The 17,449-nt window shown below is 37.8% G+C and overlaps 1 protein-coding gene across 2 annotated transcripts in view; it reads right to left on the bottom strand.

Annotated features, from left to right (window-relative positions):
- map3k5 (mitogen-activated protein kinase kinase kinase 5) overlaps positions 1-17,449 on the bottom strand; it is a 203,104-nt gene that overhangs the window by 48,215 nt on the left and 137,440 nt on the right. For both annotated transcript variants that reach the window (XR_009804115.1, XM_061886260.1), the window contains exons 14-18: positions 14,865-14,946; positions 9,674-9,807; positions 2,034-2,161; positions 513-649; positions 340-445 (exon numbers count right to left, since the gene is read on the bottom strand). Coding sequence is in view for 1 of the 2 variants with exons in the window: in XM_061886260.1 (XP_061742244.1) it covers positions 340-445; positions 513-649; positions 2,034-2,161; positions 9,674-9,807; positions 14,865-14,946 (587 nt within the window). In the remaining variant the exon portion in view is untranslated. The remainder of the gene's footprint in view (positions 1-339; positions 446-512; positions 650-2,033; positions 2,162-9,673; positions 9,808-14,864; positions 14,947-17,449) is intronic.

Here is a 17,449-nt window from a genome sequence, read left to right on the forward strand (position 1 = left end):
CTACAATTGGGCGGAAGGCGGGGTACACCCTGGACAAGTCACCACCTCATCACAATAACTTTGGGTCAACTTTGTGTTATAGGTGACATTATTATTTATATACGATCCCGATATTGGCGTGTAATATCCATCCATCCATTTTCTACTGCTAATAATAATGTCACCTATAACACAAATTTGACCCAAAGTTCTATTGTTAAATATAAATAAATTCTGCTTTTAGCATTTTTTACCGAACAATAACCTCACCATATGCTATTGACGGTACAATTTGCCAACCCTTGGTGAAAGAAGTTTGGACACCCCTGCCATAGAGTCAGGGTTATAGTGCGGGCATACCTGTGAACGTCTCAGTGCAGGGGTTAATTCCAGCCAAGCGCTTGGATGTGCCAAAATCTGATATTTTGAGCACGCCGCTGTAGGTGTTGATTAGGACGTTGTCACCCTGAAGGTTGAAAATACAGCAATAAGGGGGAAAAAAAGGAACTTTTAATGGTTTCAAGCCTTGTTACCTTGATGTCCCGGTGTGCAATCTGATTGTCGTGCAGGTATTTGAGTCCCTCCAGGATCTGTCGCGTGTAGAACCCTATGGTGGGCTCGTTGTTTTTAAGGGGGCCCCACTTGGATCTGAGCAGTGCAGAGAGACTCCCTACAAACAAAAAGTGCAGCATTTACTCAAGTATTTTTTTTAAGCGCCGGGAGCAACACAAATGGTCCCCTAACACTTCATAACCTTAGGAGAAAAAAAATTCTACACTCGACAAGTTGAGTTTATACCAAAAATTATACCAAAAAGTTGTATTTTGGTTTCATCTGACCACATGACATTCTCCCAATCCTCTGCTGTAACATCCATGTATCCATTTTGGTATAAACTCAACTCGTCGTGTTTGGAGGAAGAAGAATACTGAGTTGCATCCCAACAACACCATAACTACTGTGAAGCATGGGTGTGGAAACATCATGCTTTGGGGCTGTTTTTCTGCTAAGGGGACAGGACGATTGATCCGTGTTAAGGAAAGAATGAATGGGGCCAGGCTTCACGGTGGCAGAAGGGTTAGTGCGTCTGCCTCACAATACGAAGGTCCTGCAGTCCTGGGTTCAAATCCAGGCTCGGGATCTTTCTGTGTGGAGTTTGCATGTTCTCCCCGTGAATGCGTGGGTTCCCTCCGGGTACTCCGGCTTCCTCCCCCTTCCAAAGACATGCACCTGGGGATAGGTTGATTGGCAACACTAAATGGTCCCTACTGTGTGAATGTGAGTGTAAATGTTGTCTGTCTATCTGTGTTGGCCCTGCGATGAGGTGGCGACTTGTCCAGGGTGTACACCGCCTTCCGCCCGATTGTAGCTGAGATAGGCGCCAGCGCCCCCCGCGACCCCGAAAGGGAATAAGCGGTAGAAAATGGATGAATGGATGAATGGGGCAATTTATTGTGAGATTTTGAGCCAAAACCTCCTTCCATCAGTGAGAGTTTTTAATGGTTGACCAAATACTTATTTTCCACCATAATTTACAAACAAATTCTTTAAAATTCCTACAATGTGAATTCCTGGATTTTTTTTCACATTCTGTCTCTCACAGTTGAAGTGTACCTATGATGAAAATTACAGACCTCTGTCATCATTTTAAGTCGGAGAACTTGCACAATGGCTGGCTGACTAAATACTTTTTCGCCCCACTGTATACTCCAGTGCGACTTGTATATGTTTTTTACTTATACTCCAAAAAATACGGTATTTACAATTCTTAAAAAAATGGTAGAATAATGTGACAATAGACAATTAATAACACTTAAAGTAAATAGTGGGATTCAATGGTGTGACAATGTAATTTATTATAGATTTTATTTTTATTTTTTTGAACGCATATGTAAATAATGGGGGCTAAGAAATAGGAAGTCTAGATGTTTATTCAATCTTGAAAAACCAGCACCACGCAGACAGTTGAGCATGTTTGCACAGTGATTAGGGACCCTCCTGTTATTATTTCCCTGTGCAAATACTGTGACAGGCGACGGCGGAAGCTTGCTTACCTCCAGGCACCTGCTCCATAAAGATCTTGATGAAGCTGTTCTCGCTAATGGAGCCCAGGTATTGGACTATGTTCTTGTGCTTCAGGTGCTTGTGGAGGGCGATCTCCTCATGCAGGGGTTGAGAATACCTGCAAAGAAAATAGGAAATCAAAAACACATACTGTATAGTCTGGGCAATAAAACAGGACACCATTTTTCTTTTTAAACACACAGCGTTAAATAGCACCCTGTCTAAATTATTCACGCACCGGCTCCTTTACTCTCAAACATATGGTTAGCGGATCAGTGTGTCGGTGTAATCATTCTGTCCGTCACAGATGGAGGCCGGGAGTCTTCGCTAGAAACAGTCCCTCATGTAAGATCAATTTAAAGTACACCGCAAACCACCAGACATGTCACTCTTGTGTGTGCTAGCAGCAACTAGGTTTGTCCCAATATGTTGGTACCGGTACCGAAATATAAACTGTATCTTTAAACTTTTTGATACTTTTCAAATTCTCATTACTGTTTTTTTTTTTAATTACATTTTATTTCATTGTGCACATACTAGGCAACTTCTCTTTTCATAGTAAGTAGGCAAAGCTCCTAATTTATAAAAACGTATGCAGTAACACATTGTGTCATTTTCTATTCTATTATTTTGTTAACATTATAAGGGACAAGCGGTAGAAAATGGATGGATGAATGGATTATTAATTTCATTTACTGTCCATATCTGGTTACCATATTTTTCCAACCATAGGGCGCACTTACCCAGTGGCCTAGTGGTTAGAGTGTCCGCCCTGAGATCGGTAGGTTGTGAGTTCAAACCCCGGTCGAGTCATACCAAAGACTATAAAAATCGGACTCATTCCTTTCATGCTTGGCACTCAGCATCAAGGGTTGGAATTGGGGGTTACTGTAAATCACCAAAAATTATTCCCGGGCACGGCACCGCTGCTGCCCACTGCTCCCCTCACCTCCTAGGGGGTGATCAAGGGTGATGGGTCAAATTCAGAGAATAATTTTGCCACACCAAGAGTGTGTGTGACAATCATTGGTACTTTAACTTTAACTTTAACCATATTATAAGGCGGACTGCCAATGACTGGGTCTATTTTCTTATAAAAAGCGCACTGGGTTAAAAGGTTCATATTATGATTTTTTTTTTACTACATTTAAAACATTTCCTTGTTGTCTACATAATATTTAATGGTGGTTCTTTGGTAAACATTTTGCATAGAATGTTTTCAAGCCGCTTTCTGACAGTCTCTTGTGCCGTTTTCTGAGCACCCTTATTTACGTGCCTCCACTTCGACTGTGGTTCGGGCATCTGGTAAGGACGCCACCCAAACGCCTCCCTAAGGAGGGTGTTTCAGGCACGTCCAACCGGTAGGAGGCCACGGAGAAGACACAGGACACGTTGGGAAGAATATGTCTCCCTGCTGAACTGGGAATGCCTCGGGATCCCCCGGGAGGAGCTGGACGAAGTGGCTGGGGAGAGGGAAGTCTGGGCTTCCCTGCTTAGGCTGATGCCCCCGCGACCCGACCCCGGATAAGAAAAAGAAGAAGAAGATGGATGGATGGCACTTTGACTTCGTCTTCTCACTGTCATGTTTGTTGTCCTGGTAGTTTTATGACAGATATAAGTAGGGGTGTAACGGTACACAAAAATTTGGGTTCGGTACGTTCCTCGGTTTAGAGGTCACGGTTCGGTTCATTTTCGGTACAATAAGAAAACAACAAAATAAACTCTTTTTGCTTATTTACCAAATTTGTAAACAATGGCTTTATCCTTTTAACATTAGGAACACTATAATAATTATGCCCACTTTAATCCACAATAAACTGCCTCAAGTGGTTGCTTTGATTAAATAAAATGACAAAACCTTTCTTCTACATATAAAAAGTGCCACATTACACAGTTTCAAGTCAACTCATCATACTTAGTTTATTACAGCATTTGGGAAGCCTGTAGTTGACTTTTATTACGTAAATGTTATATTTTTGTCAACATGTGATAGCAGGGACCCTGCCATTCAAAACTAGGCTTCTACATTATTAATGATTAATGTAACTATAGCTGAAACAATAGTACAATAGCAATAGGAGAGACTATTCATCCCTGGACACCATGGACTTCATGTTAGTTCATGTGAAATAATAGACAGACAGGGCTTTGCTGCCCCTAACACACGCACACGCACACACACACAACAAAATGAGCTAGCGTTACGCTAAAAGCTAATTAGCCTTCACCTCAAGCCAGCACTGTGAGCGAGCTGAGCTACAGTTTAAGTTTCCTAAAGGTCAACGGGCTCATAGTGATGTTTGTAATAGTTGTGACTGGGAAGTGATTTTTATCATTTGGGGAGAGTACGATGTCCGCTGCTAAACACATATCTGCTTGACGCTGAAACATTGACAACATGCGTTCTGAATACGCACTGCTGATTGGATTTGTATGTAACCAATCAGATGGTTGTGTGGACGGGACAATGCTGGATGCTCAGTGCTCACTGCTCAAACAGATGCCGAAAGCAGAGCAGCTTGTTAAGACTTTGGCTTACAAACTTCCACCTCCGAACTGGACCGAAACCTCCGTACCGAAACGGTTCAATACAAATACACGTACCGTTACACCCCTGGATATAAGTTAGATCTGTAACAAATGGCAACATTGGAAGATGAATACCCCACAACAGGAGGATAGAGAGAAAGAAGGAAGTTATTTACTACTATGTAGGCTACAATGGCAGATGCGCGCAAATTTTCGGTACTTATGCAGATCCCAAATACATAAAAGCAGGTACCAATAGGTAAGAAAAGTTGGCTTTACTTAAAAAAGGCCAGATAACATGTCTCCTATAGGTGCCATTTTAAGGTCCTTATACGCACACCATAATAGTTCCCGTATGTTGAAGCACAGTACGTCTGAGCACAGTAGCCGTAATGCTTCACGTTTTATCAAGCGGTGCAGCTTCGTAGCTTACCAAAGTCACACTAAAACATTTTGACAGATTTTTGAGCGCTGTGTGTAATGTTCTATATTTTCCAAAAACATCAATGGTTTGGTCTGGCTTGCTTACCGGGACTTGCTAGCGTCATTTAGTGAACAGGCTGCAGTCTACACGTATCTCTTATGTTTGACTGCCATCTACTGGGCACATTTAGCATTACGCCACGTACCAAATAAAATTGCTTAAAGGTCGGTAAGCACAACCAGAATTATTAGGTCACTAGGCGCATCAGGGTTATGAGGCGCGCTGTCCGTTTTTGAGAAAATGAAAGGATTTTAAGTGTGCCTTTCCGTACTTTTATGTTTGAACATGTTCTATCTACGCTTCTGTTAAAATGTTATAAGCACTTATTCTTCTGATATTTGGATACTTTACATAAGTTTTGGGTGATACTACAAATGTGGGTATCGATCCAACACCAAGTAGTTACAGGGTCATACACTGGTCATAATTAAAGTCCTCCTGTATCCAGGGACGTATTTCTTAAGTTTATAAACAATAAAAAAAATGAAAAGATTTTGTGACAATTAGAAATATCCACGGCTTCACGGTGGCAGAAGGGTTAGTGCATCTGCCTCACAATACAAAGCTCCTGCAGTCCTGGGTTCAAATCCAGGCTCGGGATCTTTCTGTGTGGAGTTTGCATGTTCTCCCCGTGAATGCGTGGGTTCCCTCCAGGTACTCCGGCTTCCTCCCACTTCCAAAGACATGCACCTGGGGATAGGTTGATTGGCAACACTAAATTGGCCCTAGTGTGTGAATGTGAGTGTGAATGTTGTCTGTCTATCTGTGTTGGCCCTGCGATGAGGTGGCGACTTGTCCAGGGTGTACCCTGCCTTCCGCCCGATTGTAGCTGAGATAGGCGCCAGCGCCCCCCGCGACCCCGAAAGGGAATAAGCGGTAGAAAATGGATGGATGGATGGATAGAAATATCCATGTAATCATTTTAGTATCGACAAGATACAGCTCTTGTAGTTTTACTACTTATCTGAATTGATCCACCCATTTGTTTACATTCAGGAGCGCTAGTTTGCAGTTAGTGGTTCTTATATCCTCCAGTGTGTTGTGAAGCATGTTTAGCTATTTCTTGTACACAAGGGAAGATAAATCTAAGAAACAGTTTATTTGTCGCCAAAAAGGCGAGGATAAGTGGTTTAAGAAGTAAAACACTGCGGAGAGACATTAGTCGCTAACTCGCTGTTTTAAAGCGCCGCTCTGCAGTGTTTATAGCTTCTCCTGTCATGACTAGGACTATGGTGTGGTTTGTTTTCCCGTGGTGCAAATCGACTGGACCGGACATGGCGTAAAGGTACTGACATCCTTTAATTAATCACTCAAAAAGGTACCAAACAAAAGGATGCGCACTAGGCGGGGAACAAACTTAACGCAGGAACAAACAAAAGGCGCTCTCAGCAGAGGTTCAAAACTTGGCTAAGAAAACAAAACTAACACATAAACAGACTAAGGACATGAAACAAAACTACACTTACTGTGACGTGAAAAGCATGAAACTATGGCAAGAAGTGAGTAATCAGGAGTGTGTAGAGCAGGGGTCACCAACCTTTTTGAAACCAAGAGCTACTTCTTGGGTACTGATTAATGCGACGGGCTACCAGTTTGATACACACTTAAATTAATTGCCAGAAATAGCCAATTTGCTATTTCTGTCTGTCATTCCGTCGTTCATTTTTTCTTCCAATTTGCTCAATTTACCTTTAATAAATACATCTATATTTATAAAAAAATGGTAATTTCTTTCTGTCATTCCGTCGTACATTTTTTTTCCTTTTACGGAAGGATTTTTGTAGAAAATAAATGATGAAAAAACACTTAATTGAACGGGTTAAAAGAGGAGGAAACACGAACAAAATGAAAATTAAATTTTGAAACATAGTTTATCTTCAATTTCGACTCTTTAAAATTCAAAATTCCACCGAAAAAAAGGAGAAAAACTAGCTAATTCGATTATTTTTGAAAAAATTAAAAAAATTATTTATGGAACATCATTAGTAATTTTTCCTGATTAAGATTAATTTTAGAATTTTTATGACATGTTTTAAATAGGTTAAAATCCAATCTGCACTTTGTTAGAATATATAACAAATTGGACCAAGCAATTTTTCTAACAAAGACAAATCATTATTTCTTCTAGATTTTCCAGAACAAAAATTTTAAAATAAATTCAAAAGACTTTGAAATAAGATTTAAATTTGATTCCACAGATTTTCTAGATTTGCCAGAATATTTTTTTTGAATTTTTATCATAAAAGTTTTGAAGAAATATTTCACAAATATTCTTCGTCGAAAAAAACAGAAGCTAAAATGAAGAATTTAATTAAAATGTATTTATTATTCTTTACAATAAAAAAAAATTACTTGAACATTGATTTAAATTGTCAGGAAAGAAGACGAAGGAACTTAAAAGATAAAACGGTATATGTGTTTAAAAATCCTAAAATCATTTTTAAGGTTGTATTTTTTCTATAAAATTGTCTTTCTGAAAGTTATAAGAAGAAAAGTAAAAAATAAATGAATTTATTTAAACAAGTGAAGACCAAATCTTTAAAATGTTTTCTTGGATTTTCAAATTCTATTTAAGATTTGTCTCTCTTAGAATTAAAAATGCCGAGCAAAGCGAGACCAGCTTGCTAGTAAATAAATAAAATTAAAAAAATAGAGGCAGCTCACTGGTAAGTGCTGCTATTTGAGCTATTTTTAGAACAGGCCAGCAGGCGACTCATCTGGTCCTTACGGGCGACCTGGTGCCTGCGGGCACCGCGTTGGTGACCCCTGGTGTAGAGGGTGATGTCGCCAGGCTGACTGCCTGGCAACTACAGGCTTAAATAGTGGTACAGTGATTGACAGGTGCATGATTCCAAACAAATCAGGTGCGTGAGTCGTGATCACATAACAGGTGAAACTAATGAGTTGTCATGGTGACAAAACAAACAAGACTGCACAATGAGTCCAAAACCAAACAGAACGTGACCACAAAACATGACATCCTCTTTCTCGTTTTTTTTTAAAGCCATTCCCCCTCTTCTGTCTTCACACTGTATCTGTGTGTGTTGACTCACATGTGCCTCAGCTCATATCACCAACAAAGTCACGGTATTTTTCAAGGGCACCCACTACACCAGGGGTCACCAACGCGGTGCCCGCGGGCACCAAGTAGCCCGTAAGGACCAGATGAGTAGCCCACTGGCCTGTTCTAAAAATACCTCAGATAGCAGCACTTACCAGTGAGCTGCCTCTATTTTTAAAATTGTATTTATTTACTAGCAAGCTGGTCTCGCTTTGCTTGACATTTTTAATTCTAAGAGGGACAAAACTCAAATAGAATTTGAAAATCCACGAAAATATTTAAAAAACTTGGTTTGCACATGTTTAAATAAATTCATTTATTTTTTTACTTTGCTTCTTATAACTTTCAGAAGGACAATTTTAGAGAAAAAATACAACTTTAAGAATGATTTTAGGATTTCCAAACACATATACCTCTTTACCTTTTAAATTCCTTCCTCTTCTTTCCTGGCAATTTAAATCAATGTTCAAGTACATTTTTTATTTTATTTTAAAGAATAATAAATAGATTTTAATTAAATTTTTAATTTTAGCTTCTGTTTTTTCGACCAAGAATATTTCTCAAAAATGTCTTCAAACTTATTATGATTAAAATTTAAAAAAATATATTCCGGCAAATCTAGAAAATCTTTAGAATCTAATTGAAATCTTATTTCAAAGTCTTTTGAATTTCTTTTAAAATTTTTGTTCTGGAAAATCTAGAAGAAATAAGGATTTGTCTTTGTTAGAAATATAGCTTGGTCCAATTTGTTATATATTCTAACAAAATGCAGATTGGATTTCAACCTATTTAAAACATGTCATCAAAATTCTAAAATTAATCTTAATCAGGAAAAATTACTAATGATGTTCCATAAATTATTTTCTTTCTTTTTTTCAAAAAGATTCGAATTAGATAGTTTTTGTCTTCTTTTTTTCGGGTGAATTTTGAATTTTAAAGAGTCAAAATTGAAGATAAACTATGTGTCAAAATTATATTTAATTTTTTTTCCTGTTTTCTTCTCTTTTAAACTGTTCAATTAAGTGTTTTTTCCATCATTTATTCTCTACAGAAAACCTTCCGTAAAAGGAAAAAAAATGAACGACGGAATGACAGACAGAAATAGCAAATTGGTTATTTCTGGCAATTTATTTAAGTGTGTATCAAACTGGTAGCCCTTCACATTAAACAGTACCCAAGAAGTAGCTCTTGGTTTTGGCATACAGTACAACCGTAACAGTAACATAGATGAACAAAATGATATCTGCCTGAAACGGGGTGGTATAGCTCGGTTGGTAGAGCGGCCGTGCCAGCAACTTGAGGGTTGCAGGTTCGATCCCCGCTTCTGCCATCCTAGTCACTGCCGTTGTGTCCTTGGGCAAGCAAGACACTTTACCCACCTGCTCCCAGTGCCACCCACACTGGTTTAAAATGTAACTTAGATATTGGGTTTCACTATGTACAGCGCTTTGAGTCACTAGAGAAAAAGCGCTATATAAATATAGTTCACTTAACTAGAAACGCGGTGCTTTTGCAGAGCGATACATTAACGGACAGATAATAGGAGTACACATCACCTGCTGTCTCTCTCCGGTATCTCCTTGATGGCCAATCGGACCTGGTTGCTGAGGTCCCGGCCTGCATACACCACTCCAAATGTGCCTTTTCCAAGTACCACCCTGTCACCGTGCTCATCGTACTCATAGTCGTACTAAAAAGACAAAGGCAGGTAACTTACGTACTGTAAATGTTCCAATTAAGGCTTTAATTCAAATAAACACCAGGGTCTCTAATTAATGCAATGTCATAACAACAGTTGTGGCTGTAGGAAACCTCCTGATGTGGTTTTGATTAGCAAGTAGGCAGTAGCTGCATTTGTATATCATATGTGGTCAGCATCCAGCGGAATTAGCGATGCCTACATGCGCTTTAAAATGATTGTACGACTCATGTGTGTTGCACTGTTGTTTACAATGAAACAATCAGTTGTATTAATTAGCAGAAGTGCTGGAAAAATATACTATTCATATTCAAATCACATATTTGTATTTATTGCGACTCTAAATTTATTTTTTATTATTTTTTTTTAAATACATTTTTAAAAATAGGTTTTTAGGCCATCTCCGCGCTTACTTGCAGCACGTTACATATTAGCAGCCAAGAGGAGCTTCTGCAATGTGTTTTAGAAAGGTTTTATTATCTTTTTTTTTTTTTTTTTTTTTTTACCAAATAATCAATTGCGAGACTGGGTTTGCATCGATAATCGGGTTGAAACAAGAATCGTTTCTGAATCAAATCGGAATCAAATCATGAGTTGCTTTAATATTCACATCCCTATTAATTAGGGGTGTCCCATTACAACTTTTTATTGGAGCCTTGAGTATTGGCTGATACTGATATTGATCTGATTAGATATCAGCCGGAATTAGTTATCATTTTATTATTTTGTGAAAAAGTAAAATTACTTAAAAAAAAAACAACTGTAAGTATGAAAAACTCTAGCCTATCCAAATCTAAACCTCTGAAATGGACTGTTTTTAAGTTGAAGTGGCGCAGCATTTGAATTTTTGGCGACACAAATGGTTGTGGTTATGGTTTTGATTTCTTTCAGACATGCATACAGTTACTGTAGCGACATCACATTTATCTACAGTTACTCATTACAACATGCCCAACAAGAAATGGAAAGAAGCAACATTTATTTAATCCCAATCCATTTCATAAAAATTTCTTACACATTTCTTTGTTCACTTCTTGTGTAACACAAAATACATAAAGATATAATCAATATAGTTTTCACGAATAATTAGTGAAGTAATTTATGATTCCCATAGTGAGTAACCAAAATAATTAATTAAGTTAAACTCATGACACAGTAAATTGAATGATGCGGACACGTTTGTTACTTGATATTTTCAATACGTTCCCGCCTTGGAGACTTTGTATGTGTAAGTAATATACAAACCCTGGACTATAAGGTGCACCTAATGCGCCTAATGTAAGGAATAAGTTTGGTTGAGCTTACCCACCTTGAAGCTACAAACCCCGTTTCCATTTGAGTTGGGAAATTGTGTCAGATGTAAATATAAACGGAATACAATGATTTGCAAATCATTTTCAACCCATAAAAATTTGAATATGCTACAAAAACAACATGTTTGATGTTCAAACTGATAAACATTTTTTTGTTTGCAAATAATCATTTACTTTACAATTTGATGCCAGCAACACGTGACATAGAAGCTGGGAAAGGTAGCAATAAATATTGATAAAGTTGAAGAATTCTCATCAAACACTTATATGGAACATCCCACAGGTGTGCAGGCTAATTGGGAACAGTTGGGAGCCATGATTGGGTATAAAAGCAGCTTCCATGAAATGTTAAGTAATTCACAAACAAGGATGGGGCGAGGGTCACCACTTTGTAAGCAAATTGTCAAACAGTTTTAGAACAACAATTCTCAACGAGCTATTGCAAGGAGTTTAGGGATTTTACCATCGATTGTCCGTAAAATCATCAAAAGGTTCAGAGAATCTGGAGCAATCACTGCACGTGAGCGATGGTATTACGAACCTTTAAACCCTCAGGTGGTACTGCATCAAAAAACGACATCAGTGTGTAAAGGATATCACCACATGGGCTCAGGAACACTTCATAAAATCACTGTCAGTAACTACAGTTGGTCGCTACATCTGTAAGTGCAAGTTAAAACTCTACTATGCGAAGCAAAACCCACTTATCGACAATACCCAGAAACACCGCCGGCTTCGCTGGGCCCGAGATCATCTATGATGGACTGATGCGAGGTGGAAAAGTGTTCTGTGGTCTGACAAGTCCACATTTCAAATTATTTTTGGAAACTGTGGACGTGGTGTCCTCCGGAACAAAGAGGAAAATAACCATCCGGATTGTGATAGGCGCAAAGTTCGAAAGCCAGCATCTGTGATGGTATGGGGGTGTATTAGTGCCCAAGGCATGGGAAACCTACACATCTGTGAAGGCACCATTAATGCTGAATGGTTCATACAGGTTTTGGAACAACATATGTTGTCATCCAAGCAACGTTATCATGGACGCCCCTGTTTATTTCAGCAAGACAATGCCAAGCCACGTGTTACAACAGCGTGGCTTCGTAGTAAAAGAGTGTGGGTACTTTCCTGGCCCGCCTGCAGTCCAGACCTGTCTCCCATCAAAAATGTGTGGCGCATTATGAAGCATAAAAAGCGGAGACCCCGGACTGTTGAACGACTGAAGCTCTACATAAAACAAGAATGGGAAAGAATTCCACTTTCAAAGCTTCAACAATTATTTTCCTCAGTTCCCAAACGTTTATTGAGTGTTGTTAAAAGAAAAGGTGATGTAACACAGTGGGGAACATGCCCTTTCCCAACTACTTTGGCACGTGTTGCAGCCGTGAAATTCTAAGTTAATTATTATTTGCAAAAAAAATAAATAAAAAGTTTATGAGTTTGAACATCAAATATGTTGTCTTTGTAGTGCATTCAATTGAATATGGGTTGAAAAGGATTTGCAAATCATTGTATTCCGTTTATATTTACATCCAACACAATTTCCCAACTCATATAGAAACGGGGTTTGTACAACTCGATACATGTGATACTTGTTTATATTGACAAATGCGTTATAGACTACAATATAATTCAATTAAGGACACATATTACACATGTCCAGCTTGTGTGCTTGGCTGTTGTGTAGCTTTTAACTTCTAGTAGCCTATAGCCTATCATGGTTATTTTTTGTAAATTACTGGACTAAAATGCGGGAAAAGACCAACCTTGTGTGTTTGTTACACAAGTAAAAGTGCTGCAGGACTGCAGCTTAGATCAGACATTCTAGAGCAGGGGTGTCATTTTAGATGGGGGGGTGGGGGGGAAGAAGAGCGCGGGGGGGCATCTACTTCCAAGTGAGTTGGACTGGTAAAATCACAGCACAATGAATTAAAAATAAAGACAACTTCAGATTGTTTTCTTTGTTGAGAAATAGAACAGCAACATTCTGGAAATGTACAAATAATGTTGGGTTGTTTTTTTTACACCTACACCTTATTTGTCATTATTTATACTTTTTGAATAATTGATGTGATAATGTTCATCAGTCAACTCATTGGTGTTAATTTCCAATCTATCAAGATAACAAAGTTATATCAAAATCAAATTACAGTATGTTATTTATGTAGTTTGATCATTTTCCTCGACTGATGTACTAACACCATGTGGTTTATTTTGTACATATGTAGCATCATCTACAAAGATACAAATAATTGCTATTGCGAAATCCAGTGAATTGATTAACGTGGACCCCGACTTAAACAAGTTGAAATACTTATTCGGGTGTTACCATTTAGTGGTCAATTGTACGGAATATGTACTGTACTGTGCAATCTACGAATTAAAGTTTCAATCAATTAATCAATCAATCAAAGTGGACACATTTAGAACACCAGTTTCTTTCAAATAAATATTTCTGGTTAATATTTATACTTAGCAAATTGAGTATTTTATTGATTATGGGATAAGCAGCAGAAAATGCATGGATGATACTTTTTCGTCACTTATTGTTTGTCTTTGGTACACTAATGTGTATATTTTAGGCCATTGGTTCTTTGTTTTATTTTTGCAAAAATGTATACAGTATATGTATTTTTATATTGCTATTTTTATCTTTGGTATGAAAATTATTATGTAACAACATTTATTAGCATTTTTTGGTTCTTTGTTGTTGCTATTTTTGTATTATGACAATTTATTATTGGATCATGTTGTACTGCATTTTAATCGTTTGTTCTGTGGTTGTGTGATGTTTTTTGCCTGGACCCCAGGAAGAATAGTCTCCACTGCGGTGTAGACTAATGGGGATCCTTAATAAACTAATAAAACTGGATCGTGGGCCTGAACCGGGCCTCGGGCTGTACGTTTGACACCCTTGTTCTAGATGCAAGCTAATATGATCCGATACTTGTATTTTTGCTGATATCGCACTGATATCAGTTATTACATTAGGACACCCTAATATTAGTGCTGACTGAGCAGTTTGATCTTTACTGCTATTCCAATGTTGTGTAATATACCAGTGGTTCTCAAATGGGGTTGCGCGTACCCCTGGGGGTACTTGAAGGTATGCTAAGGGGTACGTGAGATTTTTTTAAACATATTCCAAAAATAGCAACAATTCAAAAATCCTTTATAAATATATTTATTGAATAATACTTCAACAAAATATGAATGTAAGTTCTTAAACTGAGAAAATAAATGCAACAATGCATTATTCAGTGTTGACAGCTAGATTTTTTGTGGACATGTTCCATAAATATTGATGTTAAAGATTTCTTTTTTTGTGAGGAAATGTTTAGAATTAAGTTCATGAATCCAGATGGATCTCTATTACAATCCCCAAAGAGGGCACTTTAAGTTGATGATTACTTCTATGTGTAGAAATCTTTATTTATAATTGAATCACTTGTTTATTTTTCAACAAGTTTTTAGTAATTTTTAAAACTTTTTTTCCAAATAGTTCAAGAAAGACCACTACAAATGAGCAATATTTTGCACTGTTATACAATTTAATAAATCAGAAACTGATGACATAGTGCTGTATTTTACTTCTTTATCTTTTTTTTTAACCGAAAATGTTTTGCTCTGATTAGGGGGTACTTGAATTAAAAAAATGTTCACAGGGGGTACATCACTGAAAAAAGTTTGAGATCCACTGTAATGTACAATACACAATAATAAGTGTGAGCGACTCACCTCCAATGTGTCTGCGTCACAGTCTCCTTCGTCAGGACCTCGCCAGGCCTCCTCGGTGATGCTGTTGACCAGATCACAAAACCTGAGAAAAGACATGCCATAAAATGTAAATAACTTTATGGTAACTGTACAAATGGGACCCATAACCTCCTTGCTTGGCATTCAGCATCAGGGGTTGGAATTGGGGGTTAAATCACCAAAAATGATTCCCGAGCGCGGCCACCGCTGCTGCTCACTGCTCCCCTCACCTCCCAGGTGTTGGAACAAGAGGATCGGTCAAATGCAGAAGGTAATTTCACCACACCTACTGTGTGTGTGACTATCATTGGTACTTTATCTTTAACTTATATTGTTTTTGACCCTTGTGTGACTTGATATTATTTTTAAAGAGACATCTCGAAAGCTGATCATCTTTCTTGATGTGTGAAGTCCAGGTCCCGCCTAAGCAAACGGCCAGCATGAGGCGCAAGTTAGCTTGCCACTGACTCGCTAGCTACTTTATGCACACACAATTAATTTTATTATAATAAAGTTGTACATTAAATTAGTGGTTAACTGCTTTTTACAATTGCGTGACCTTTCAAAAAAAGGCTTCAGGACATTTTTACACAATGTAAAATGCCACTAAAAACATTGTCTGCACTGACAATGAAGGCAGCTTGACTATGGAAAAATTACAGTTAAACTTAATATTTTCTTTTTTGTGGCAAAATTAAATAAAAACTAAGCCAGTTAAAATAGATGACAAAAATGTATTTCACACATACATATAAATTCATATATAATGCATAACAAATATATTATTTCACAAGCTTTTCAATCATTTTTATGAATTTTTTATTAATCTATTTATTTATTTTTTTAAATGATCATTACATAAAACCTCTCATACATTCTCACATACATAATAAATGTAATAATTACATATACTTTTTGTAAAATTGATTAGAGTCGGGGTTCTAACGTCTTGGACACAGCGTGAGGTAGGAACAATAATTTATTTACACTAACTAAAACAGACTAAGAACCAAAAACACTTGCTCGAAGGCACTAACAAACAAAACAGAAAGCGCTAGCATGAGCTAGGGACAAACAACTGAAATAGCATGGGAGCTAATGTACACAAAGGTAGTTACCACAAGGCTGGAAAGAGCGACGTCAACTGTAGCATGACGCAAACAAGAGTCCAAGAAAGAATGTCAAACAAAGGTGGTCTTAAATAGGGAGATAACTAATCAAGGGCAGGTGCGCGTGATCAAAGGAGAGACAGGTGACACAAAATGGGTAACTATGACAACGGAACCAAACCAGAAAGTGCCACAAAGAACTGAGGAAGACAAATACTAGACAGAATGTGATAACAAGCAGAACCAAAACCAGAATATGCCATGATCCAGGACGTGGATCATAACAGGAGCTTTTTCAGGATGCAGATCAGGCACGGACACAGCGTACAGGTAAGAAGTATGGTTTTATTGAAACTAAAAACAGACTAAGAACAGAAGCAACCTGCACTTGGCACTGAAAGGCTGAACAAAACGCTAGCATGGGTGCTAGGAAACACAAGAGGCTAAGCACGGAAGCTAGCTAGTCCAAAAAACAGGTAGCTGAGTCGTCACTAGCGAAACACAAACTGTATGCACACTAAACTACGAGGAGAGAACGAGTGAACGGAAAAGGCAGGCTTAAATAGAGTCTCTGATCAAACGCAGGTGTGCGAACAAGGCAGGTGAAAAATCAAGTTACCATGGTGACGAAACAAACAAGGAAATGCACCAACTAAGGATCGAAAGAGTCCAAGAACAAACAACCTACACAAAAGGACTCAAAAACCAAATAATGTATGATCCGGGCGGCGGATCATAACAGGGGTATCCTAAATGTGGCTTGCAGCTAATTTTTTAAAGGCCTGCTGCATATTCTTATAAATAGTATTACAAAAAAAAAAACATCAAAAGAGGAATAAAATATCAAAAAGGGGTAGAGTAACGAGACAATGTTGCAATATTGACATTAATAAGACAAAGCTGCCATGCATGCAGTTTGGCATTGCTCCAAAAATAATAAAAAGTTATAATCGACAGATAAATCTGCAAGTTGAGGTAGGGATTTAATAATGTATTGATATGACTTATTTTAATACTCAGTAACACTAACAGTTTGATTTTTTTGTAACTGTCATTTTTCAAAAAATAATAATGAATCAAAAGCAACGTGGTTATGAATTATTTGCCTATTTAGGGCTCCAAGTACTTCCCATCGATTAGTCTTTTTTTTTTCTAGTGTGTGTGTGTTTTGACCATAAAAACAGGGTTTTCTTTGACAGAAAAGGACAACAAAAGTAAACTTTGTGTCAAATGATCGATCTGAAGTTGATCTACAGCTATTTTAAAGTTAAAAGTAAAAAAAAAAAAAAATGTAACACTTTAATGACAGAGACTCTTTTGGGTTCTTGGGACTTTTAACATAAGATTGAGGGGAGCCCTGGCCCCTAATGCTTACAATAAACATTGTATTGGTTTTGAAAATGCAAAATATATTAAAAAAAAAGCCCTCACTGGCTTTCATGTTTCTGTGTGCGACCC

The sequence above is a fragment of the Nerophis ophidion genome, linkage group LG24 (genome assembly GCF_033978795.1).
Source record: "Nerophis ophidion isolate RoL-2023_Sa linkage group LG24, RoL_Noph_v1.0, whole genome shotgun sequence".
Lineage (NCBI taxonomy): Eukaryota > Metazoa > Chordata > Actinopteri > Syngnathiformes > Syngnathidae > Nerophis > Nerophis ophidion.